The 24,614-nt window shown below is 42.2% G+C and overlaps 1 protein-coding gene across 2 annotated transcripts; it reads left to right on the top strand.

The window, feature by feature from the left end:
- Positions 1 to 4,427: 4,427 nt before the first annotated feature.
- polr2eb (RNA polymerase II, I and III subunit E, b) lies at positions 4,428 to 18,445 on the top strand. 2 transcript variants are annotated; one of them, XM_073068247.1, is made up of 8 exons: positions 4,428 to 4,579; positions 6,133 to 6,307; positions 10,316 to 10,431; positions 11,069 to 11,149; positions 11,649 to 11,707; positions 14,777 to 14,855; positions 14,947 to 15,020; positions 18,300 to 18,445. In XM_073068247.1, the coding sequence occupies exons 1-7, from the start codon at positions 4,523 to 4,525 to the stop codon at positions 15,010 to 15,012; spliced, it is 633 nt and encodes a 210-aa protein (XP_072924348.1). In that variant the 5' UTR covers positions 4,428 to 4,522; the 3' UTR covers positions 15,013 to 15,020; positions 18,300 to 18,445. The 2 variants fall into 2 exon arrangements, with proteins under 2 accessions (XP_072924348.1, XP_072924349.1); XM_073068248.1 differs by having other exon boundaries at positions 14,947 to 15,024.
- The last annotated feature ends 6,169 nt before the right edge of the window (positions 18,446 to 24,614 follow it).

The following is a 24,614-nucleotide window of genomic DNA, read 5'->3' as shown; positions in this document are numbered from 1 at the left end:
GAGACGCCCACAGCAGCTCCTGCGAGTGGCAGTCACTATAGGAGCAGAGTCAGCGTTAATATCACCGGCACATGCCGTGGAATTTGTCATGCGGCGGCAGTACATTGCAATACATAATGATAAAAACTGTAAATTACGTTAAGTAGTTTTAAAGTTCAATTAAATAGGTCGGGCGAAAAGAGAAGTAGTGGTCATGGGTTCAAAGTCCGTTCTGAAATCCGATGGCAAAGCAGAAGAAGCTGTTCCTGAATCGTTCAGTGTGTGCCTTCAGGCCCCTGTGAAGAGGGGTCCCGACCCATAGATGCTGCCTGACCTGCTGAGTCCCACCAGCATTTTGTGTGTCTTGCTTTGGATTTCCAGCATGTGCAGACTTTTATCATCCTGATGGTAGCAATGAGAAAGAGGGCATATCCTGGGTGATGGGGGTCCTTAATGATGGATGCTGGCTTTCTGAGGCATCGGTCCTTGAACATGCTCTATACGCTGGATAGGCTAGTGCATATAGGCAGCTTATTTCGATCCCGTCCAATGGGCACCCCGCCATGATGCAGCAAGTTAGACCGTACATCTGTAAAAATTAGTGAGGGGGGAAGGGAAATTAGAGACTGTCACGCAATCATAGAACATTTTGTGTACCGTTTTGGTTGCCCTGCTCTAGGAAAGAATGAATTTATTTAGATGAATTAAGCTAATAAGAGCACAAAGAATATTTACTCTAATGCCCGAGTTACAGGGAGACGTTGAACAGGCTAGGACGACATTGTTTGGAGTTTAGGAGGCTGAAAGCTATAGATAGGCATTGATAGGGTGAATGCCCGTCTTTTCCCCCCAGGCTTGTTCAAACTTCCTGTTTTGGAATTCTGGATTGGATGTTGTGTAATGAACCAGATTAAGGAGCAAAGGAACCCTAAGGAATCAGTAATTGTAATATGATAGAATTTGCCCTGCAGTTTGAAAGGGAGAAGCTAAAGTTAGATGTATCAATATTACAGTGGAGTAAAGAGGATTACAGAAGCATGAGAGAGGAGCTGGCCAAAGTTGATTGGAAGGGGACACTAGCAGGGATGATGGCAGGACAGTAATGGTTGGAGTTGCTGAGAGTGATTCAGAAAGATAGGATAGATTCATCTAGAGATGAATAAGCATTCTAAAGGGATACAACTGTAGCTGACAAGTCAAAGACAGCATAAAAGCAAAACAAATGTAGCAAAAATTAGTGGGAAGTTAAAGGACTGGGAAGCATTTAAAAACCAACAGAAGGCAACTAAAAAGCCATAAGGAGAGAAAAGATGAAACATCAAGGTAAGCTAGCCAATAATATAAAAGGGGATACCAAAAGTTTTTTCAGAAATACAAAGAGTTAAAGAGAAGCGAGAATGGATATCGAACCGCTGGGAAATTATGCTGAGAGGCGGTCAGGGGGGACATAGAAATGGTTGTCAAACTTCATAAGCAATTTGCATTAAATTTCACTGTGGAAGACACTAGCAGTATGCCAGACATTTGGGAGTGTCAGGGGGCAGAAATCAGTGCAATTACTACAGAGAAATTTCTCGGGAAGCTGAAAGGCCTGAAGGCAAATAAGTCACCTGAACCAGATGGACTACACTCCAGTGTTCTGCAGGAGGTAGCTGAAGAGATTGTGGAGGTATTAATAATGATCTTTCAAGAATCATTAGATTCTTGAATGATTCCAAAGGACTGGAAAATTGCAAAGTCACTCCACTCTTTAAGAAAGGAAGGGGGTAGAAGAAAGGAAATTATAGGCCAATTAGCCTAACTTCATGGTTGGAAAGATGTTAGAGTCCACTATTAAGTCCAGTATCAGGGTACTTGGAAGCACATTATAAAGTAGGCCAAAGTCAGCATGGTTTCCTTAAGGGGAAACCTTGCCTGCCAAATCTGTTGGAATCCCTTGAGGGAAATAACAAGCAAGGTAGACAAAGAAGAGTGAGTGGGCGTTCTTTGTTTGCATTTTCCAAATGCCTTTGAAAGGTGCCATATATCAGGTTGCTTAACAAGAGCCCATGGTATTACAGGAAATACACTAGCAAGGATATAGGAATGGTTGACTGGCAGGAGGCAAGGAGTGGGAATAAAGGGGGCTTTTTCTGGTCGGCTGCAGGTGACTAGTGGTGTTCCACAGGAGTTGGTGCTTCTTCTTACATCATATGTCAATGATTTGGAAGATGGAATTGATGGCTTTGTGGCCAGGTTGGCAGACGATATAAAAATAGGTGAAAGGGCAGGTGGTGCTGAGGAAGCAGGGAAGTTGCAGAAGGACTTGGACAGATTGGGGGGGTGGAATGGGCAAAGAAGTGGCAGATGGAATATAGTGTAGTGAAGTGTATGTTCATGCACTTTGATAGAAGAAATAAAGGCATAAACTATTTTCTAAATGGGGAGAAAATTCAAAAATCAGAGCTGCAAAGGGACTTGAGAGTCCTCATTTAGGATTCCCTCAAGGTTGAGTTGGTGGTAAGGAAGACAAAGGCAATGTTAGCATTCATTTTGAGAGCCAGAATGCAATGGTGAGGCTTTATAAAGCTGTGGTCAGACAATATTCAGTGTATTGTGAGCAGTCATGGGCCCCTTACCTTAGAGAAAAGCTCTGTTGGCATTAGAGGAGGTTCACAAGAATAATTCAGAAATAAAAGGGTTAACATATGAGGAGCATTTGATGGCTCTGTGCCTGTACCTGCTGGAGTTTAGAAGAATGAGTGGGGATCTCTTTGCAACCTACTGAATGTTGAAAGGCCTAGAAAGAGTAGATGTGGAGAGGATATTTTGTATCATGGGGGTGCCTAGGACTAGTGGGCACAGCCTCAGAATTGGGGGATGTCCATTTAGAACAGGGATGAAGAGAAATTTCTTTAGCCAGGGGGTAGTGAATCTGTGAAATTCATTGCCACAGGTGGCTGTGGAGGCCAAAAATCATTGGGTATATTTAAAGAAGAGGTTGATAGGTTCTAGATTAGTCGGGGGCATCAAAGGTTATGGGGAAAAGGCAGGAGAACAGGGAGAGGTGTAATAAATCAGCTACGATGGAATGGTGGAGCAGACTTGGTCCCTCCTCAGTCTCTAATGCACTAGAGAAAACAATGCAAGTTTGTACTTCAGCAGGATCAACCAGTGCAGGTCTCACACAGTGAACGTAGGGCACTGGTAGAACAAAGGGATCTGGGAACACAGGTCCATAATTTACTAAAAGTAGCATCACAGGTAGATAGGGTCGAAAAGAAAGCTTTTGGCACATTGACCTTCATAAATCAAAATACCGAGAACAGGATTTTATGTTGAAGTTGTATAAGATGTTGGTGAGGCCTAATTTGGAGTATCGTGTGCAGTTTTACTCATCTACCTACAGGAAAGGTGTTAAAACAAGTTTGAAAGAGTACAGAGAAAATTTACAAGTATGTCATGGGTCTGAAGGACCTGAGTAATAAGGAAAGATTGAATAGGTTAGGACTTTATTCCTTGGAATGTGGAAGATTGAGAGGAGATTTGACACAGGTATATAAATTTATGAGGGGTATAGATAGGTATAGACAAGCAGGCTTTTTTCCATTGAGGTTGGGTGAGACTACAACTAGAGGTCATGAGTTAAGGGTGAAAGGTGAACATTAGGGGAAATACTTTCACTTAGGTCATAGGAGTGTACAATGAGCTGCCAGCACAAGTAGTGGATGCAAGTTTGATTTCAACGTTTAAGACAAGTTTAGATAGGTACATGGATGGTAGGGGTATGGAGGGCTATGGTCCGGGTGCAATTCAATGGGAGTAGGCAGTTTAAATGGCTCAGCATGGACTAGATGGGCCAAAGGGCCTGTTTCTGCACTGTACTTTTCTATGATTCTCCCTGGAGTTAATAATGTACAGGAAATTGAAGAATTTGGACATTGTATAGGCTAAAGGGATGTGTAGTTGGGCATTTGATGACCAATTGAATTAGTTCAGCACAACATTGTGGGCCAAAGGGCCTGTTCCTGTGCTGTACTGTTCTATGTTCTATGTAACATTCTGCAGTCGAGGCTAAATCTGGTTAATCTCTCCTGCATCCTCTCAAAAGCCCCCAAATCGCTCCTGTAATGGGGCCACATCAGAACTTCAGCCTTCATGTGGCCCAACCAAAGCTCAACAGGATTTCTCGACTCTTATACTCACTGTATCACCGGATGAAAGCAAATATACCTACACAGTCTTTACCACCCTATCGATTATAAGATACTACAGACAACACTTGATCCCTATTTCATCACATTTTGCAAGCACCTCGTCTCAACCAGCACGCATGTGCAAGTACCGGCGGGCTACACACTGCGCCTGCGCATGCTCTGAGTCTGCGCGGCGGGGGGGTTAGAGGTGGTTGGACGGGCCCGGCGACCCACATCACAGTCAGAGTGCTCCGGTGCCGGCCTGCCTCTGAGTCTGCGCGACGACAAGGAGGTCGACTTTGACGTCACAAATCAGGTGCGCAGGCGCTGGCGCTGTTTTGAGTCTGTGCGGCAGTGCCGGCGGCAGCATGGACGATGAGGAGGAGACCTACCGTCTGTGGAAGGTCCGCAAGACGATCATGCAGGTGAGGAGTGCCGCCTCTGGCGTGTCCGCCTCATTATACGCGTATTTTCCTTGACTGAGGGTGTTGGTCAGCACCCACTACAAGTAACCGCCGCTCCCTTGGCCTCAAGGCCCGCAGTTGGTTTGCTGAGGGGCCAATGCAGGCTGCGGGTGTTGATAGGGACACAGTACTGACAATGTTCCGGTAGCCAATGCGGGGAGAGGTACTGACTCACCTTTCGTCAGAGACAAAAATGTCCAACACAGGAATGATGAAGGGCCAACTATGTCTACCTAGATGCAGCTTGAACATGCAAAGTGTTGGAGGAAATCAGCGGGTCGAGCAGCATCTGCGGAGGGAAATTAACAGTTGACGCTTCTGTTAGAGATCAACCGTGGCCGCACTTTGTGTGTTACTCCGGTTCCAGTATTTGTAGTCTCTTCCCCCTGACCCTCAGAATCAGTTTAACATCACTGGCATCTGTTGTGAAAACTGTTATTTTGCGGCAGCAGTACGTTACAAAATATAATAACAACAACTAAAATGCAGGAAGTATGTAATAAAAACAATTAAATAGGGCATAAAAGAGATGAAAAGATAGTGAGGTAGAGTTCATGGATTCATTGTCCATTCAGAAATCAGATGGCAGAGGGGAAGAAGAGTGAACCATGATGGTGTACCTGGTGGGGCTCTGAAAACCTGTACCTTTCTTGCCCATAAAATCACCATCTGTAGGTTGTACCTGGACTACTTGTATATTTCTGGATCTCACAGATGCTGACTGACCCGAATATTTCCAGCTGACAGCTACAGCCTTGGGTATCTATATGGGGAGGGAGTATTGATAGTTGAACCTGCCCTGTCACACTTCTCCACCCACCGGATTGTGCTCTATAAACCTCTTGCCAACTTTTGCATGTTCATCCAACTTTTATCCATGTTGAGCAACACACACACCATGCTGGAGGAACTCAGCAGGTCAGGCAGCATCTATGGAGGGGAATAAATAGTCAATGTTTTGGGCCAAAAACCTTCATCAGGACTAAAGGTTTGGGGGGAAGAAGCCAGAATAAGGTGGGGGAGGACAAGCTAGCAAACAACAGGTGAAACCAGTGAGGTAAGTGGGGGAGGGGATGGAGTAAGAAGATGATAGGTGGAAGAGGTAAAGGGCTGAAGAAAAAAGAATCTGTGAGGAGTGGAGAGTGGACCATGGGAGAAAGGGAAGGATGTGGGACACCAAATGGAGGTGTTGGGCAGGTGAGAAGAGCAGGTGTAAGGAAATTTAGAATGGGGAATGAAATGAGAGAGGGGGAGTGTGGGAGAAATTATTCAACTGATGGGAGTAAAATCGTACTGATTTCCTCGTACTGACCTACACTTGTAAGTGCATGTTAGCAACCCAAGCTGCTAAAATTGCAGTTGGATTCTAAACTCTCATAGATTGTAAGGAGCAAACACTTTTTATTTATGTATGTACTTTGATTTACACTAAGCATCATTGCTTTTGGGATTATTATGAGGTGATATCTCGAGGGAGAGTCCATTAATGAGTAGTTAATCTTTGTCATTTCCAGCTTTGCCATGATCGTGGATATTTAGTAACACAAGATGAATTGGATCAGACATTGGATGAATTTCGAGGCCAGTTTGGAGATAAGCCTAGTGAAGGAAGGCCACGCCGATCAGACCTGACTGTGCTTGTTGCTCATAATGATGATCCCACTGATCAGATGTTCGTCTTTTTTCCAGGTAAACTAAATTATTTATCGTTTTACTTTTTGCCTCTTGGTCTAGTAGAGAATTACTTGTAACCACTGGCTCCATCCTGTCAATGCTATGGGAAGTAAATTTGTTGTTAACCTATGTCTATTGGTTGACACATACGTCATTTCGTAGTTACGCAAGCATAATTGAATGTAACGGGATACTGGCGCTGTAAAGGCAGCTTCATGGAAAGCTGCGTGGCTTTGGTTGTAACAAGGACCAGGCCTCAAGCTGCAGTATCGTCTGCCATAGCCACTCAGGAGGGAAGCGATGGAGTCGGTGCACACCACCAGACAGTGCTGCCCCAGTGTTCACTCGGCAGAAGATAATCAGTCTTGCATTGGATTGCAGATTGCTGCAACATTCATAAACTCAGGGTCTTGGACTATTTTTTGTGTGTGCCTTGTGCTGTATGTGTGTCTTGGTACTGTGTTTTGCACCTTTGCCCCGGAGTAACACTGTTTCAATTTGGCTGTATTCATGTATGGTAATTGACAATTAAACAAACTGAGCTTTGTGTCCTTCTTTGGGTTGAGATAACCCACATACAGGCTTATTATTTTGTAGAATCACAAATCTGTAAAATCTAGAGGTTGAACTTTGAGCTCCTATATAGGAATGGCAGTTTGGCTTAGATAAGAGGATCCTTAGAGCACCTACGGAATTTCCAGCGGGAAGGCATTTTGAGTCCTTGGGGGAAGAGAGAGGCCAGACTGCGCAGGCACGTGACGTCAGCCAGTTGAGTGCAAACAGTTTTTTAAAAAAGGCAGCCATATCCAGTGGGCAGTGGAGTGAGAGGCAGCAGAGTGAAAGGGCTTTGACTCAGCGGGCTTTGGCGGTAACGGGACGAGGCGAGGCAGTTGTTGATTGCAAAAGGAAATAGTATGTATGTGAAGCCGGTTTTCTGTGGTCGGTGTCAGATGTGGGGAGGTCCTGGAGTCTCCCGGTGTCTCGGATGGCCACATCTGCACCCGGTGCATCAAGATGCAACTCCTAAAGGACCGTGTTAGGGAACTGGAGTTGCAGCTCAATGACCTTCGTCTGGTCAGGGAGAGTGAGGAGGTGACAGAGAGGAGTTACAGGCAGGTGGTCACTCAGGGGCAATAAGTACTCCTGTTTGAGTTCTGTTGGGTGGGGGGAACAACCTACCTGGTGGAAGTGACAGTGGCCTTGCCTCTGGTACAGGGTCTGGCCCTGTGGCTCAGAAGGGTAGGGAAAGGAAGAGGAAGGCAGTAGTGATAGGGGACTCTGTAGTCAGGGGATCAGACAGGTGATTCTGTGGACGCCTCCCAGGTGCCAGGGTCTGGCATGTTTCTAATCACGTCCAAGATATCCCACTGTGGGAGGGAGAACAGCCAGAGGTTATGGTACATATTGGTACCAATGACATAGGTAGGAAAAGGGAAGAGGTCCTGAAAGAAGACTACAGGGAGTTAGGAAGGAAGTTGAAAAGCAGGACCTCAAAGGTAGTAATCTCGGGATTACTGCCTGTGCCACGCGACAGTGAGAATAAGAATAGAATGAGGTGGAGGATAAATGCATGGCTGAGGGAATGGAGCAGGGGGCAGAGATTCAGATTTCTAGATCATTGGGACCTCTTTTGGGGCGGGTGTGACCTGTACAAAAAGGACAGTTTTCATTTGAATCTCGGGGACCAATATCCTGGCGGGCAGGTTTGATAGAGCTGTTGGGGAGGGTTTAAACTAGTTTGCCGGGGAGTGGGAATCAGAATGTGAGTGCAGGGATTTAGGTAGAAGGACAAGGTCATGATGCTAAGAGTTCGGAGTTGATGAGGAAGGACGGGCAGGGGACAGAACATAATTGTAGCCAGGTAAAGGGGCTGAAATGTGTCTATTTCAATGCTAGGAGTATTAGGAACAAGGAGGATGAACTTAGAGCATGGATTAGTACGTGAAACTACAATGTTGTGGCCATTAATGAAACTTGGTTGGAGGAAGGGCAGGATTGGATGATGCAGGTCCTGGGGTTCAGGTGTTTTAAAAGGAATAGGATGGGAGGTAGAAAAGAGGGGGGAGTGGCATTGCTAGTCAGGGGTAGTATCACGGCTATAGAAAAGGAGGACGCTGCAGAGGGAGTGTCCACTGAGTCGGTCTGGGTAGAAGTCAGAAATAGGAAGGGATCAATCACTGTGCTGGGAGTAGTCTATAGGCCCCCCAAATAGCCCTTGGGACACCGAGGAGCAGATAAGCAGATTTTAGAATGGTGTTCAAAATACAGGGTAGTAGTTAAAGGTGATTTCAATTTCCCTCATGTTGACTGGCACCTCCTGAGTCCAAGGGGGATAGATGGGGCTGAATTTGTCAGGTGCGTTCAAGAAGGATTCCTGATACAGTATGTGGACTAGCCAACAAGAGGAGAGGCCATACTGGATCTAGTTCTGGGTAATGAACCTGGTCAGGTGACAGACCTCTTGGTGGGGGAGCATTTTGGTGAGAGTGACCACCACTCCCTCAGCTTCAGCATAGCTATGGAAAGGGATAAAATCAGACGAAATGGTAAAGTGCTTAACTGGGGAACAGTTGACTTTGAAGGGATGAGGCAGGAACTAGCGAGAGTAAATTGGAAACAGATGTTCAAAGGGGAAAGCACAGAAGTAATGTGGGAGAAGTTTAGGGACCACTTGAGCTGGGTTCAGGATAGGTTTGTTCCACTGAGGCAAGGAAAAAATGGTAGGAAAAGGGAACCGTGGCTGACGAAACACATGAGGCAACTTGTCAAGAGGAAAAAGGAAGCATATGTTAGATGTAAGAAGTAGGAGGAGCTCATGAGAAATATAGGGTAGCCAAGAAGGAGCTAAAGAAAGGAGAGCTCGAAGGGGGCATGAGAAGGCCTTGGCATGTAGGATTAAGGAGAACCCCAAGGCGTTCTATGCGTATGTGAAGAACAGGAGGATGACGAGAACGAAGGTGGGACCACTAAAGGATAAGAGGGCAACATGTGCCTGGAGGCGGAGGAGGTTGGGGAGGTCCTAAGTGAATATTTTGCTTCAGTATTCACAAGTGAAAAGGATCTTGATCAGGGTGAGGTTGAAATAGAGCAGGCCTGTGTGCTGGACAATGTGGAGATTATGGAAGAAGTAGTGCTGGATCTTCTTTAAAAACATCAAGATTGATAAATTCCCAGGGCCGGATATGATACACCCCAGGTTGTTGTGGGAATTGAGAGAAGAGATCGCTGGAGCATTAGCTATAATCTTTGAATCCTCTTTGGCTACAGGGGAAGTACTGGAGAATGGCAAAAGTAGTTCCCTTGTTTAAAATGGTAATATGAAGCCCTATCTACCTGCGATGCTAGTTTTATTAAATTATGGATCTGTGTTCCCAGATCCCTTTGTTCTACTGCACTCCTCAGTGCCCTACGTTCACTGTGTGAGACCTACACTGGTTGATCCTGCTGTAGAATAGCAACTGTAAGCAGGATCAATGGATGACAAACTATGCAGATGCAAGTAAATAGCAATAAATAATAAGCATGGAATAAGATAAAAGATTTATTAACTGAGTGTAGTTATCCGAGTTGTTCAAGAGCATGATGGTTAAGGGTTAGTAACTGTTCTTGAATCTGGTAGTGAGAGTCCTGAGGCACTTTCACCTTCTAACTGATGGCAGCAGAGAGAAAAAAGCATGGTCTGGGTGGTGGGGATCCTTACTGACTGATAAAGAAGTCCAATTCCTATTTCTGCCTTGTGAATTATGACACATGTATTCATTTCTGTACCTTAAAATGTAACTAAAGTTTCTCACTTTATTTTAAAAATATACTTGTTGGGATGGAAACATGAGGTAAGTATTGTAAAAATCGTAGTATTTCACTGAAACTTTAAAACTATACTAATTTGGCTTTCCTTGTATTTCCCAGACTTGCTATAAGCAGTTATATATTAGCTTCTTGAAGCAATTCTTCCTATCAATAATGATGTGTTTGTACTCAAGTACTCAGTTAATGTTAACATTGACTTTATTTTGTATACAGAGGAGCCAAAAGTTGGAATTAAAACTATAAAGATGTACTGTCAACGCATGCAGGAAGAAAATATTACTAGAGCCATCATTGTGATACAACAGGGGATGACACCGTTAGCAAAACAGGTACGAAGTTGCAACGTGTATATGTTATAGAAACATAGAACAGCAGAGCACAGTATAGGCCTTTGGCCCACAATGTTGTGAAACTTATTGTTTTTCTTGTTTAAATGGTAATTATCAATTGTGTAAAAGGAATAAATGAAAAGAAACTGAGTACAGTGTGAAAATACTTTGTATGCTGTGATAGAATTTGTGTGTAAGAGAACAAATTCCAATTCTGCCTGATCGTTTAATCTGGATGTTTAATATCTATTCAAGGCAAAAACACAATGAATGAAAGCTGCAGCAAAACGTTGTAGATGGTGCTATGTTTCTCATACTCATAATGGGCCAACTTATAGTATGTCATGAAGGACAACAAGGGTACAGATCCTCTTCCCACTTACTCACTTACTAAAGGGGAAAAATAGGTCAGTGCCGGCTTCAAATATGTTGCTTGGATCCCTTTATGTAAGAGTACAAAGTTTCATAGAATTAGGAAACAACTGGTGACCCTTTCCAGAAGAAGAGATTTTAGTGATTGATCTGCTTGAAGCATAGGTGGCATGCATAGTAAGAAAAATTATGCTTTGGCAGTAAAATATGTATGTAAGTTCTTCTATGTTGAGTTGTATCAAGTCTATTTGTGGGTTTTTTTCAGTCTCTGGTTGACATGGCTCCAAAGTATATCCTTGAGCAGTTTTTGCAACAAGAACTTCTAATTAACATTACAGAACATGAGGTAAGTTTGGAAGGATCTCCTTTTGGAAAAGAATTCTTTGGATTAGAAACACCATCCAAGAAATCTCAACAAGTAGTCACATGCAAATCATTTGACAGCCTTTAACACAGTAGGTTTAATTTTTTAAAATATTTAAAAATCTATTCAGAGAAGTATGGTGTTCTTTATTAGATTTTTTAAAGTTGTATAATTTGTGAGGATCATTTTGATGATGTTGAATTGCTTATTTTGTGGAATTAAACCTTGTTCCTGTTAATTATCAATTTGTTAATAATTCAACACTGTACCTGACCACCATAAAGATAAATTTGGAACAGCTGTCAGTTTTAATGGTTTAAACCTTGATTTTTAAGTGCAACAGAGCTAACGTTTATTGTGATTTTCACTGATCCAAGTTTTTATTTCTTTTTCTGCAATTTGTAAGTAGTAGGGAATACTTTTGAAGAACTCAGACAATCTGAAGTGTTGTTGACCTATTGAATATAATTCTGTTCCATAGCTTGTTCCAGAGCACATTGTGATGACTAAAGAGGAAGTAACAGAGCTGCTGGCACGATAGTATCCTTTTACAAAATGTTTAATATGTCAGTAGTTCAGCAATACCCTTTCTGTATGTTGTGCTTTAGCATAACTAAATACTTTTTAAACCAAAATTAGTTGGGTAATTTGAACTGTCTTTCTACAACTTATGTGCTTTTTCACATTTGTCCTCCTTGCATCAAAGTAATTCTGTCATATTTATGTACAGTTTCTCAACCTTAATATAAACTCTGAAGTTTCTGTTATATTCTGGAGGAATACCTTTAGTCATTGCAGTGCATTACTCCTTGGCTAAGATTTTCTCTGAGGCTGTTGGGGTGTAACCTGTAGCATTCTAGATATTGAAACTCAAAGCTTTTCTAAGTTAGTAAATTTTCTTCACTCCTCTCCATCCACCACCCCATCTCTGCCTCTCCACTTTCAACCATGCACACTCATCACTGCCCTGGTTACCCTATCCAAAAACTTGCATTCTTAGGTATTGACAAATGATTGCACATCAGCAGAAGCTATGCCAAGATCTTTGCTCATTTGATTTCCACGTACCGTCTTACAGCTTGGATCATTGAGGTCCCAAAAGTGAGTGATTTTCCTCATTTCAACCCATGAAAACAGCCATCAGTTTATATCAGGCAATGAATCAACATTTGGATGTTTATAATCAGGACAGGGCATCTAATTCTTTCCGCTCTGTATGCTTAGTTAAACATTTAGTACATTTGGTATTTCCAGATTCTTCAATATGACAGTCAAAGGAGGTCTTGTTTATACAGTACTTTTTAATCTTTTTGTGCTAGAATTCCTGTACACCCATTGCATCTCAATTCTCATTTAGCCTCATCACCTCATGCACACAACTCTTGACAAATTGAAGTTTGTCTAAAATATTATTTATATTCTGTACACTTTGGGTCTTGCCATTAAGCTAATACTTTTGTGATCTAAAGGTTCTTTGGAAGTTAAGACTGGGGTGTAAAACTTATTGCTTAGTTACTTTATTAGGTGCTACAAGAAAGAGGAGGTGAGAAAGCAAAAAGTGAAGGAAAAAGCAGCTGTGGTTATCTTGTACTCAGACTAGAGAGAACAAAAATTCCAGTGATAACAACTGACATATAAAATAGCCAGATTCAAATGGTGACGCCTGCTACAGAAAACTAGGTGACTATAAAAACTGAATCTTCAGCATTTTGACTGCACACCCCCTCCTTACTCAGAATCTCTATTTGCTCACTATCCCTTATAGTTTGCAAACCTTTTATATTTTGTATTATACCTTTTTCTCAACTAGTTAGTTTACTTTGGTTTTAAATCACTTCCACTAAACACATAAGGCATTTCATTTATTAAACTTGATCTAAAATTGTTAAGAGATTAAGCTGCAGCACATTTCTTGCTGAATTTACCAAACCCCCTTGTTCTGAAAAGTTGTGCCTACAGATCCTTTCCATCAAGGTTGAATCTTGAGGTTATGAGTGGAAAATATTTCTCATTTTTTGTGCAGGACTTTAGCAAGACTAGATACAAATCTAACTTAGTTGGCTATTATCAAGATATTAATAATAGACAATAGGTGCAGAAGTAGACCATTCGGCCCTTCGAGCCTGCACCATTTTGAGATCATGGCTGATCATCTATTATCAATACCCGGTTCCTGCCTTGTCCCCATATCCCTTGATTTCCCCTATCCATAAGATACCTATCTAGCTCCTTCTTGAAAGCATCCAGAGAATTGGCCTCCACTACCTTCCGTGGCAGTGCATTCCAGACCCCCCACAACTCTCTGGGAGAAGAAGTTTTTCCTTAACTCTGTCCTAAATGACCTATCCCTTATTCTCAAACCATGCCCTCTGGTACTGGACTCTCCCAACATCTGGAACATATTTCCTGCCTCTATCTTGTCCAATCCCTTAATAATCTTGTATGTTTCAATCAGATCCCCTCTCAATCTCCTTAATTCCAGCGTGTACAAGCCCAGTCTCTCTAACCTCTCTGCGTAAGACAGTCCAGACATCCCAGGAATTAACCTCATGAATCTACGCTGCACTTCCTCTACAGCCAGGATGTCCTTCCTTAACCCTGGAGACCAAAACTGTACACAATACTCCAGGTGTGGTCTCACCAGGGCTCTGTATAAATGCAAGAGGATTTCCTTGTTCTTGTACTCAATTCCCTTTGTAATAAAGGCCAACATTCCATTAGCCTTCTTCACTGCCTGCTGCACTTGCTCATTCACCTTCAGTGACTGATGAACAAGGACTCCTAGATCTCTTTGTATTTCTCCCTTACATAACTCTACACCGTTCAGATAATAATCTGCCTTCCTGTTCTTACTCCCAAAGTGGATAACCTCACACTTATTCACATTAAACGTCATCTGCCAAGTATCTGCCCACTCACCCAGCCTATCCAAGTCACCCTGAATTCTCCTAACATCCTCATCACATGTCACACTGCCACCCAGCTTAGTATCATCAGCAAATTTGCTGATGTTATTCTCAATGCCTTCATCTAAATCGTTGACGTAAATCGTAAACAGCTGTGGTCCCAATACCGAGCCCTGTGGCACCCCACAAGTCACCACCTGCCATTCCGAGAAACACCCATTCACCGCTACCCTTTGCTTTCTATCTGCCAACCAGTTTTCTATCCATGTCAATGTCTTCCCCCCAATGCCATGAGCTTTACCCACCAATCTCCTATGTGGGACCTTATCAGATGCCTTCTGAAAATCGAGGTACACTACATCCACTGGATCTCCCCCGTCTAACTTCCTAGTTACATCCTCGAAAAACTCGAACAGATTAGTCAAGCATGATTTACCCTTGGTAAATCCATGCTGGCTCGGCCCGATCCTATCACTGCTATCTAGATATGCCACTATTTCATCTTTAATAATGGACTCTAGCATCTTCCCCACCACTGATGTCAGGCTGACAGGTATTTAATATAGACTTAAATACAGTCCTTACTTTGTTTAAATCTAATTAAAATTTATAATGCAATGAATATTGAATACTGGAGCAAAATGTTTATGACAACCTGACTTGTTGCTCTGTAACCATTGAATACCTTAATAATATGAACTAGCAAGTTAAAGGAGAGCCAGTTGCCAAGAATACAAGCAGGTGATCCAGTGGCACGATACTTTGGATTGAAAAGAGGGCAGGTTTGTTGCAAACATACCATTATTGATTTAAAAAAATTGTTTTGTACTGCTTGCTGGATGGTAAATGTGTACTGTTTTCCCCCTTTCATAGGTGGTGAAGATTATAAGACCTAGTGAGACTGCAGGAAGGTACATCACCTACAGACTAGTACAGTGAGACATCTCGTAGGTATTTTTAGCAAATATTTACCTCCTAATTTGTTTCACCTGTTCTTTGCACCCCTTGTACAGGTTGTGTTTGTAGGCAAAAATGCAACACATAATGAATAGATTGGTAGATCTATAATACCATGCAAAAATCTGAGAAATGTATATGTATATAGAGTGCCTCAGACTTTTGCACAGTACTGTAGTAATTTAATGTATTGTATTGCTGCCACAAAAAAAACAAATTTCATAACATATGAGTGATGATAAACTTGATTCTGAAACGGGTTTCTATTGTGGACTGAGAGTGGGAACCCTCTGCAATTACCTAGTTTTCTGCATTAATTACTATAAAGTATGGTCTGATTTCCACCTAAGTCACAATAATAGACAAACGCAATCTGCCTAAACTAATAACACACAAACATTTGTACTTTTCATGTCTTTATCGAAGACATTGTTTCATCGTTCACAGTCAGGCTGGAAAAAGTATGCGAACCCTTGTATTTAATAACTGGTAGAACAGAATCTGAGGCCACAAACCAGGCACGCCCAGGATCCTCTTCAGTTTGCGTATAAGGAGAAGGTGGGAGTGGAGGATGCTATCACGTATTTGCTGCACAAATCACTCTCTCACCTAGAGGGGGTCAGTTGTGCTGTGAGGATTACATTCCTTGACTTCTCTAGTGCCTTTAACACCATCCAGCCCAAGATCTTAAGGCACAAACTAACGGAGATGGGAGTAGACTCTCACATGGTGGATTGGATAGTGGACTACTTGACAGATAGACCTCAGTATGTGCGGTTGGGAGACTGTAGGTCTGACACGGTGGTCAGCAGCACAGGGGCGCCGCAGGGAACCGTACTCTCTCCGGTCCTGTTCACCCTGCACATATCAGACTTCCAATATAACTCGGAGTCCTGCCATGTGCAGAAGTTCGCTGATGACACGGCCATAGTGGGGTGTGTCAGGAATGGACAGGAGGAGGAGTATAGGAAACTGATACAGGACTTTGTGATAGGGTGCAACTCAAACTACCTGCGTCTCAATATCACCAAGACCAAGGAGATGGTGGTGGACTTTAGGAGATCTAGGCCTCATATGGAGCCAGTGATCATTAATGGAGAATGTGTGGAGCAGGTTAAGACCTACAAGTATCTGGGAGTACAGTTAGACGAGAAGCTGGACTAGACTGCCAACACAGATGCCTTGTGCAGGAAGGCACAGAGTCGACTGTACTTCCTAAGAAGGTTGGCGTCATTCAATGTCTGTAGTGAGATGCTGAAGATGTTCTATAGGTCAGTTGTGGAGAGCGCCCTCTTCTTTGTGGTGGCGTGTTGGGGAGGAAGCATTAAGAAGAGGGACGCCTCACGTCTTAATAAGCTGGTAAGGAAGGCGGGCTCTGTCGTGGGCAAAGTACTGGAGAGTTTAACATCGGTAGCTGAGCGAAGGGCGCTGAGTAGGCTACGGTCAATTATGGATAACTCTGAACATCCTCTACATAGCACCATCCAGAAACAGAGAAGCAGTTTCAGCGACAGGTTACTATCGATGCAATGCTCCTCAGACAGGATGAAGAGGTCAATACTCCCCAATGCCATTAGGCTTTACAATTCTACCGCCAGGACTTAAGAACTTTTTAAAAGCTATTATTAATGCTTTTTGAGATAGTGATTTAGATGCATATCATATTTTTTACTGAGTTAAGTATTGTATGTAATTAGTTTTGCTACAACAAGTGTATGGGACATTGGAAAAAAAGTTGAATTTCCCCATGGGGATGAATAAAGTATCTATCTATCTATCTATCTATCTATCCTTTAAGCAGCAGTAACCTCCACCAAACGTTTCCTGTAGCTGCTGATCAGACTTGCACAATGGTGTGGAGGAATTTTAGACCATTCCTCCATACAAACCTGTCTCATTTCATCAATATTTCTGGGATACCTTGCATGAACAGTCCTCTTCAGGTCATGCCACGGCACCTCAAATGGGTTAAGGTCTGAACTCTGACTCTAGCTTTGCCATTCCAAAACATGAATTTTCTTCCCTTTTAAACCATTCTGTTGTTGATTTACAATTGTGTTTTGGATCATTGTCTTGTTGCATCATCCAATCTCTATTAAGCTTCTGGTGATGGACTGCTACCCTGACATTCTCCTTTAAAATGTCTTAATACAATTTTCACTGTTTCCTCAATGATTGCAAGCTGTCCAGACCCTGAGGTAGCATAGAAGCTCCAAACCATAATGCTCCTTCACAGTTGGGATGAGGTTTTAGTGTTGGTGTGCAGCGCCCTTTTTCCTCCAAACATAGTGGTGTGCATTTCTGTCCAAAACTTCAACTTTTGCCTCATCTGTTTGTAGAACATTTTTGCAGAAATGTGGAATATCCAGGTGTTCAAACTGGAGACGTGCACCAATGTCTTTCTGGGAGTGCAGTGGTTTCCACCATGGTGTCCTTCCCTGAACATCATTCTTGTTTAATGTTTTTCTTATAGTGACACATGAACAGACTCTTTAGCAGGTTCTAGAGATCTCTGCAGGTCTTTATTGCCGCAGGCAGCTGTAGAGGCCAAGTCATTGTGTGTATTTAAGGCAGAGGTTGATAAGTTCTTGATTAGTCAGGGCAGGAAGAAATACGGGGAGAAAACAGGAGATTGGAGTAGAGAGGGACAATGAAATGGCAGAGTAGACTCAATGAGCCAAATGGCCTAATTCTGCTCTTGGATCTGACCATGAGAAATTGAAAATTCTCCAGATCAACATTCTGAGATATCTTGCAGGGCAAGTATGTGGCAGTTGTCTGTCCCATATGATCATGTCAGAGATTCCAGGGCACACTGGAAAGGCAAATCAGATAAGGCTTCTGGAATGGATGTTGTGCATCATTGAGGACCTGTTGTTAGTACTTGTATTTTAGTGGCTCCAACAAGACTTTGAGACTTCCTAGACTTTGAAAAGTAGAATTATGGTTGAACAAGCAATGGAGCTGTATCTGATAGTGAAACAGCCTTTTTTAAAGTTACATTTGTTGTTGAGTTTCACTTGTGGAGCTGCTTCCTGTGCTGGTTGTAAGAAACTGTTGCATGCTAACATAAATGTTTTTGCATCTTATTTTCTGTTTGCCTAATTTGGAACTTGTCATACTAATTCAATCATTTGTCAACAGGCTATAATATTCCTTTCACATTGTCTTCTATTGGAAGATTATTCTGTGTCTTATTATTTAACTAACAAGTCAAGCTGGTGAAATATACAGGAACGGGTTTAATAATCTCTCCCACTTTGTTCTAGGCATGAAAACAGAAGGCTGAGGGGAAACCTTGAAAACTTCAAGTTACTGTTTTGTGCTAACGTGCAAAGGATGCTCTTTCAGTTAGTTCTATAACTGCGTGTCTTGTCATTTGTTGGTTCTTTTTAAATAAACTTTCCAAAACATTTAGCTTTGTATTTTCTTAAGGTTTGGAATTTGGGTGATCAGTATATGAGCTGCAGAAAACTTGCAGGCACACGTATGCAGAGCTTTTGGAGGTCTGGAGGATAAGTTCTTGGGGAACAAGATATCGGATAGTAGGAATGGGTAATATTAATTAGTTTTAACTTGCTGCAATAATTTGTCACATCCTATTTACCAAATGCTGTATCAATGTCCTATAAAGCTCTGATTGTGTGGAGAAATTTGAAAGCTGTTGCTTCTTAACTAAACACCACAGAAGAAGCACTACCCAACATACTTCCAAGAATGTTAGGCCTGCTAAACTTCTAAATAGGCTCTTTGTATAGTGCCTATAAAAAGTATTCACCCTCCTTGGAAGTTTTCATGTTTTACTGTTTTACAGCATTGAATCAGTGGATTTAATTTGGCTTTTTTTTGACACTGATCAACAGAAAAAGACTATTCCCATGTCAAAGTGAAAACAAATCTCTACAAAGTGAGATAAATTAATTACATATATAAAGCATTAAAAAATTGAATGTATAAGTATTCACCCCCCCCCCCCCCTTTAATATGACACCAAATCATCACTGGTGCAGCCTATTGATTTTAGAAGTCACATAATTAGTTAAACAGAGATCACCTCTGTGCAATAAAGGTTTTCAATTGTAGTAAAAATACATCTGTATCTGGAATACCCAACTGCTGGTGAGCCAGTATCCTGGCAAAAACTACACCATGAAGACAAAAGAACACTCCAATAACTCCGTGAAAAGGTTATTGAAAAGCATAAGTCAAGAAATGGACACAAGAAAATTTTCAAGTCACTGAATATCCCTTGGATATTAAGTCAATCATCAAGAAATGAAAAGAATATGGCACAGCTGTAAATCTGCCAAGCGCAGGCTGTCCTCAAAAACTGAGTGATCATGCAAGAAGGGGACTAGTGACTGAGGCCACCAAAAGACATAACAACTCTGGAGAAGTTGCAAGCTTCAGTGACTGAGATGGGAGAGACTGAGCGCACAACAACTGTTGTCCGGGTGCTTCACCAGTCGCAGCTTTATGGGAGAGTGGCAAAGAGAAAGCCACTGTTGAAAACGCTCATGAAATCTCAGCTAGAGTTGCCAGAAGGCACGTGAGAGACTGAAGTCAGCTGGAAGAAGGTCCTATGATCTGATGAAACTAAAATTGAGCTTTTTGGTCATCAGACTAAATGCTATATTTGGCATAAGCTAAACACCGTACATCATCAAAAACACACCATCCCTACTGTGAAGCATGGTGCTGCCTGCATCATGCTGTTGGGATGCTTCACTGCAGCAGGCCCTGGAAGGCTTGTGAAGGTAGGGAGTAAAATGAATGCAGGGAAATCCTGGAGGAAAACCTGATGCAGTCTGCAAGAGAACTGCGACTTGGGAGATTTGTTTTCCAGCAAGACAATGACCCCAAGCATCAAGTCAAAGCAGGATTGGCCTAAAAACAACAAAGTTAATGTTATGGTGAGTCCAGACCTCAATCCTATTTGAGAATTTATGGCTGGACTTGAAAAGGGCTGTTCACTCATGATCCCCTGACAGAGTTTGAACACTCTGAATGAATGATCATTCATTCAGGGGAAGAAGAATGGGGGGAAATTGCAGTGTCCAGACATGCAAAGCTAAAAGACATCTATCCATACAGAATCAGGGCTGTAATTACTGCCTTGAGTGCATCTACTAAATACTGACTTGAAGGGGCTGAGTAATTATGCAGCCAGTTCTTTTATGTTTAATAATTAAAATAAATTTAGACCAATTTGTAGAAATTTGTATTCACTTTGATACAAGAGTTTTCTGTTGATCAGTGTCAAAAAAGCCAAATTAAATATAATGTAAAACATGAAAACTCTTAAAGGGGGTGAATACTTTTTATAGGCAATGAGTGCATGGCAAGGCATAATTTGAAGACCCAAGTGACTGTGGATGCTGGAACCTGGAACAGCAAACAAGATGCTGGAGGCATTTATAGTGTGCCAGGTAGCGTCTACGAAGGGAAATGGACTGTCAATGTTCTGGGATTGTTAGAGAACTTGTCATGGATATAAGTAAATATGTAGCAAGTTGATGGAGGAGACCTTGGTATCACAAGGCAAGTTGATGATACATGTGATGGAAGATGCTACTTTTTAGGATTGTCTTCTCTGGTTACAACAGATAACATTTGCTTTTGCCATCACTATTCACTGTTCTCATTTCTCATTTAATCGGAGTTGTGGAGAGAAGCTGTAAATACACCATGTCACATCAGTTAGAAATCTGAGTGAAGAAATGACAAATGCGGTTTAATTCTGATAAATGTCGTCTGTTGTACTTTTGAGAGTCACTACAACAGTAATTGACGGGACCCTTGGGAGCATCAATCTACAGAGGGATCTTAATATAGTCCCCTGAAAGTAGCAGAAGTCGTGAAGAAAACATACTTGCCTTCACTGTCAAGATTTGGCAGATAAAAGTTAGCGAAGCATATTGCAGCTGTATAAAAGTTTGGTGGGGCTACATTTGGAGGATCGGGCAGCTCTGGTTGTTGCATTATGAGAAGGATTTGGAAGCCACAGAAGGCTGCAGAGGTGGTTAATCAGGATGCTGCCTGGATTGGAGCTTCATTTGTATTGTGCTGTATCATATGATTTGGGCGATCGTGGCCTTTCTACGATCATGATTGATTGTTCTTTGCAAATTTTTCGACGGAAGTTGTTGGCCATTGCCTTCTTCTGGACAGTGTCTTTACAAGATGGGTGACCCCAACTATTATCAATATTCCTCAGAGATTGTCTGCCTGAAAAATCAGTGGTTGCATAACCAGGATTTGTGATATTGTGATATGTACCAGCTGCTCCCATGGCTTCATGCCACCCTGATCCGGGTGGAGGGGGCTAAGCAGGTACTACACCTTGCCTAAATGTGTCTTGCAGGCTAGCATTGGGAAGGAGAGCCTTTCACCTCCTTTGGTAGAGAAGCATCTCCACTCAACCACCCATTTTACAGTAGTATGCAGCATGTTTGAAGCCTTATAATAAAGCTGAAAAAACTTAATATTTCTGAAGCAATGTAAGAAGGCATTTGTGTGTATTGCTTAAGTAGGCATATCTTGGATGTATTTTGAAGTATACCCATGGAATATAAACAGTAGCCTGTACTAGATGGTCAGAATGGCCTTTTTCAATTCTGTATATTCTACCCTTTTTCCTAAACAGTTCGTTTCCACACTTCGGCATCATATATGCAGCAGCACCTAAAGCTAAAGTAACTCATTCACACCATTGTTGCAGTTCCTTATTACGTTCACAAGGGGGCATGTGCGAGCAGTTTCCCCAGATACACTAGAAACAGCAACTGGCAGTCCTGCTGCATCAGAAGACGTAGTAAGTGTTACAGTGCTGAACAAAATTTCCAGCCATTACTCTGTTTTCTAAACTTTAACAGCAGCAATAACAAGACATTTACAAGGAACAATGAAAGTTAAGGTCTTTAGTTTGAACTGTTAACAGGACCAGGAGATAAACTAAGAATTGGGCTGATGATGAAAGTCATTGAATTTGGAAAAGGAATAACATCCAAAACTTACTTCCCTTTGGTAATTTAAAGGGTTTTTTTACAGGTGTAGCTGCCCCAGTACATCCTTACGTCCTGAGGAATGGTCTCAACCCGAAACTGCAACTGTTTATCATTTCCATAGAGAATGCCTGACCTGCTGAGTTCCTCCAGCAATTTGTTTGTGTTGCTTAGGTGTGTTTGTTGGTTAATGCAAACAGTGTATTTCACTGTATGTTTTGATGTATGTGTGATAGATAAATCTATTCACATGTACCTGCATAGCATCGTGCTTGCAGCTAGCTGAGCTGCTGTCTCAGCTCCAGTGACCTGAGTTTGGGTTGAATCCTGGCTTCCTGTGCCATCTGTGTGGAGTTTGCACGTTGTCCTCGTGACTGTTGGATTTCCTCCAGATGCTCCCGTTTCCTCCCATTTCCCAGAAATGCTTTGGTTAATTGGTAGTTTAAAAGATTAAATGCCCACTGTAAATTACCTGTACTTTACATAACTTGCAGAACCACTTTCTTTACAGAAAGAAAAATGGAGGGCTATGTGGGAGGGAAGGGTTAGCTTGATCTTGGAGTTGGTTAAAGGATTGGCACAACATTGTGGACGGAAGGGGCTGTACAGTGCTCTATAGTTCTATGTTCTAATTGTACAGTGGGTAGAAGTGTGGGAAAAATAAAATTAGGTTAAATAGGGGCTTATGAAACTGGTGCACCAAAAGACCTGTTCCAAGCTGTTTAAATATGGTCCAGTGACGTATCAATATAAAATCAAGTATTCGTGGATGATATTTGTAGTTAGTAGCCACAATATTGAGATGTGAGAGTCTGTAACTTAATTCTTACGTAAACCTGAGGTAAATTAACGTAAAAGTCCATGGTCAAAAGTAAATTTATTAAAGTATTTACAGTGTATATGTTACCATATTCTTGGGTGGCAGGGTGGAGATACACGTCTCTACCAAAGGAGCTATAAGGCGCTCCTTCCCTCCACTAGCCTGCAGGTCACCCTGGGGCAAAATGTAGTTCAATATCCTGTCGGTTGACAGGTAATAACTATTCTTAAACTCAGTGATGTGGGACCTAAAGCATCTGTACCTCCTGCCCAATGGTAGTAATGAGAAGAGAGCATAGCCTGGATGGTGGGGGTCTTGGATGGAGTAGATGGGCCCTGATCTAAGAAAGGATGTGATACAGGGTTCAAGGGAGGTTCATGAAAATGATTCTGGGATTGAAAGGCTTACCATATGAGGAGTGTTCAATGGCTCTGGGCCTGTACTCATTGGAATTCAGAAGAACAAGGGGGGGATTTTTATTGAAATATATCGAAAGGCCTCGATAGAGGGAATGTGGTTGTTTCCTATGGTGGGGGAGTCTAAGACCAGAGGGCACAGCCTCAGAATAGAGGGATGTCCATTTAGAATGGAGATGAGGAGGAATTTCTTTAGCCAGAGGGTAGTGAATCTGTGGAATTTGTTGCCACAGGCGGCTGTGAAGGCCAAGTCACTGGGTATATTTCAGGCAGAGGTTGATAGATTCTTGATTAGTCAGGGCATGAAGGGGTATGGGGAGAAGACAGGAGATTGGAGCTGAGACGGGACTGGACCAACCATGATGAAATGGTGGAGCAGATTCAATGGACCAAATGGCCTATATTTTGTGGTCTTATGATGAATGCTGTTTTCTTGTGATAGCACTCCTTGTGGTCTATAACAGTAACTAGAGGCTGGTGCTGCACATTAGTGCTCTGCGTGCTCCACAGGCTCGTTCTTTCAAAAATAATGAAATAGATGCTGCAAAAATGGTGCGCTGCCATTTTGTTAGCAGAACTACCACCAAGTCCATCTTTGTGTTTGTACTGTGGCACATTGGCCGACTTCCTCTATTTCCCATCTGAACGCTTGCTTGGACAATTGCAAACTTTGGTTTTGTGAAATACTTGTGGCATCTATCAGTTTGCTTCCTCTTGCTTTCAAGTTTGAATCTGTTACACAATAATCTGTACTTGATCTTTGCAATCTGAACTTGTGTGGGGTTTTCAACTAATAAATTAATATCCATGTATAACTTAATAATTTCTGTAAACATAGCAGAGGAAGAGGAAGTGAAATGTACATTTCATTTCTCCTGAAGTAATATTTTGAACGGTGTATATATATTTCCTATTGTTTCAAGCCATTCTGTGAATATAATTTGAAAGGACAATTACTTATTCAAAGTCCATTTATTATCAAAGTATGTATAAATTATACAACCCTGAGATTCGTTTGCTTACAGTCAGCCACAAAGCAAGAGACCCGAAAGAGCCCAACTTACAGAAGAAAGACCAACACCCAATGCACAGAGAAAGAGGAAAGAAACACAAACATGCAAACAAATCCGAATCAAACTGAGTTGAGGGATCCGAATCCTGGAGCAGTCTCACAGCCTTGGCACTGCAGAGAGAGGAGTGAATATTCTGGGAAGAGCAAGCGGAGTTGGCTTGAGCCTTGCCTCCAGCCCCAACATCCTGCCTTTCCAGTCTATCTGAGCTGGCACTTAAGTCGTCCAAACTCCGAACCGTGCTGCATGCTAGGACACGGGCCCTGCTGCAGTG

Source organism: Hemitrygon akajei, chromosome 16 (assembly GCF_048418815.1).
Source record: "Hemitrygon akajei chromosome 16, sHemAka1.3, whole genome shotgun sequence".
In the NCBI taxonomy this organism is placed as follows: Eukaryota; Metazoa; Chordata; class Chondrichthyes; order Myliobatiformes; family Dasyatidae; genus Hemitrygon; species Hemitrygon akajei.
This window is presented reverse-complemented; position numbering and strand designations above follow the sequence as displayed.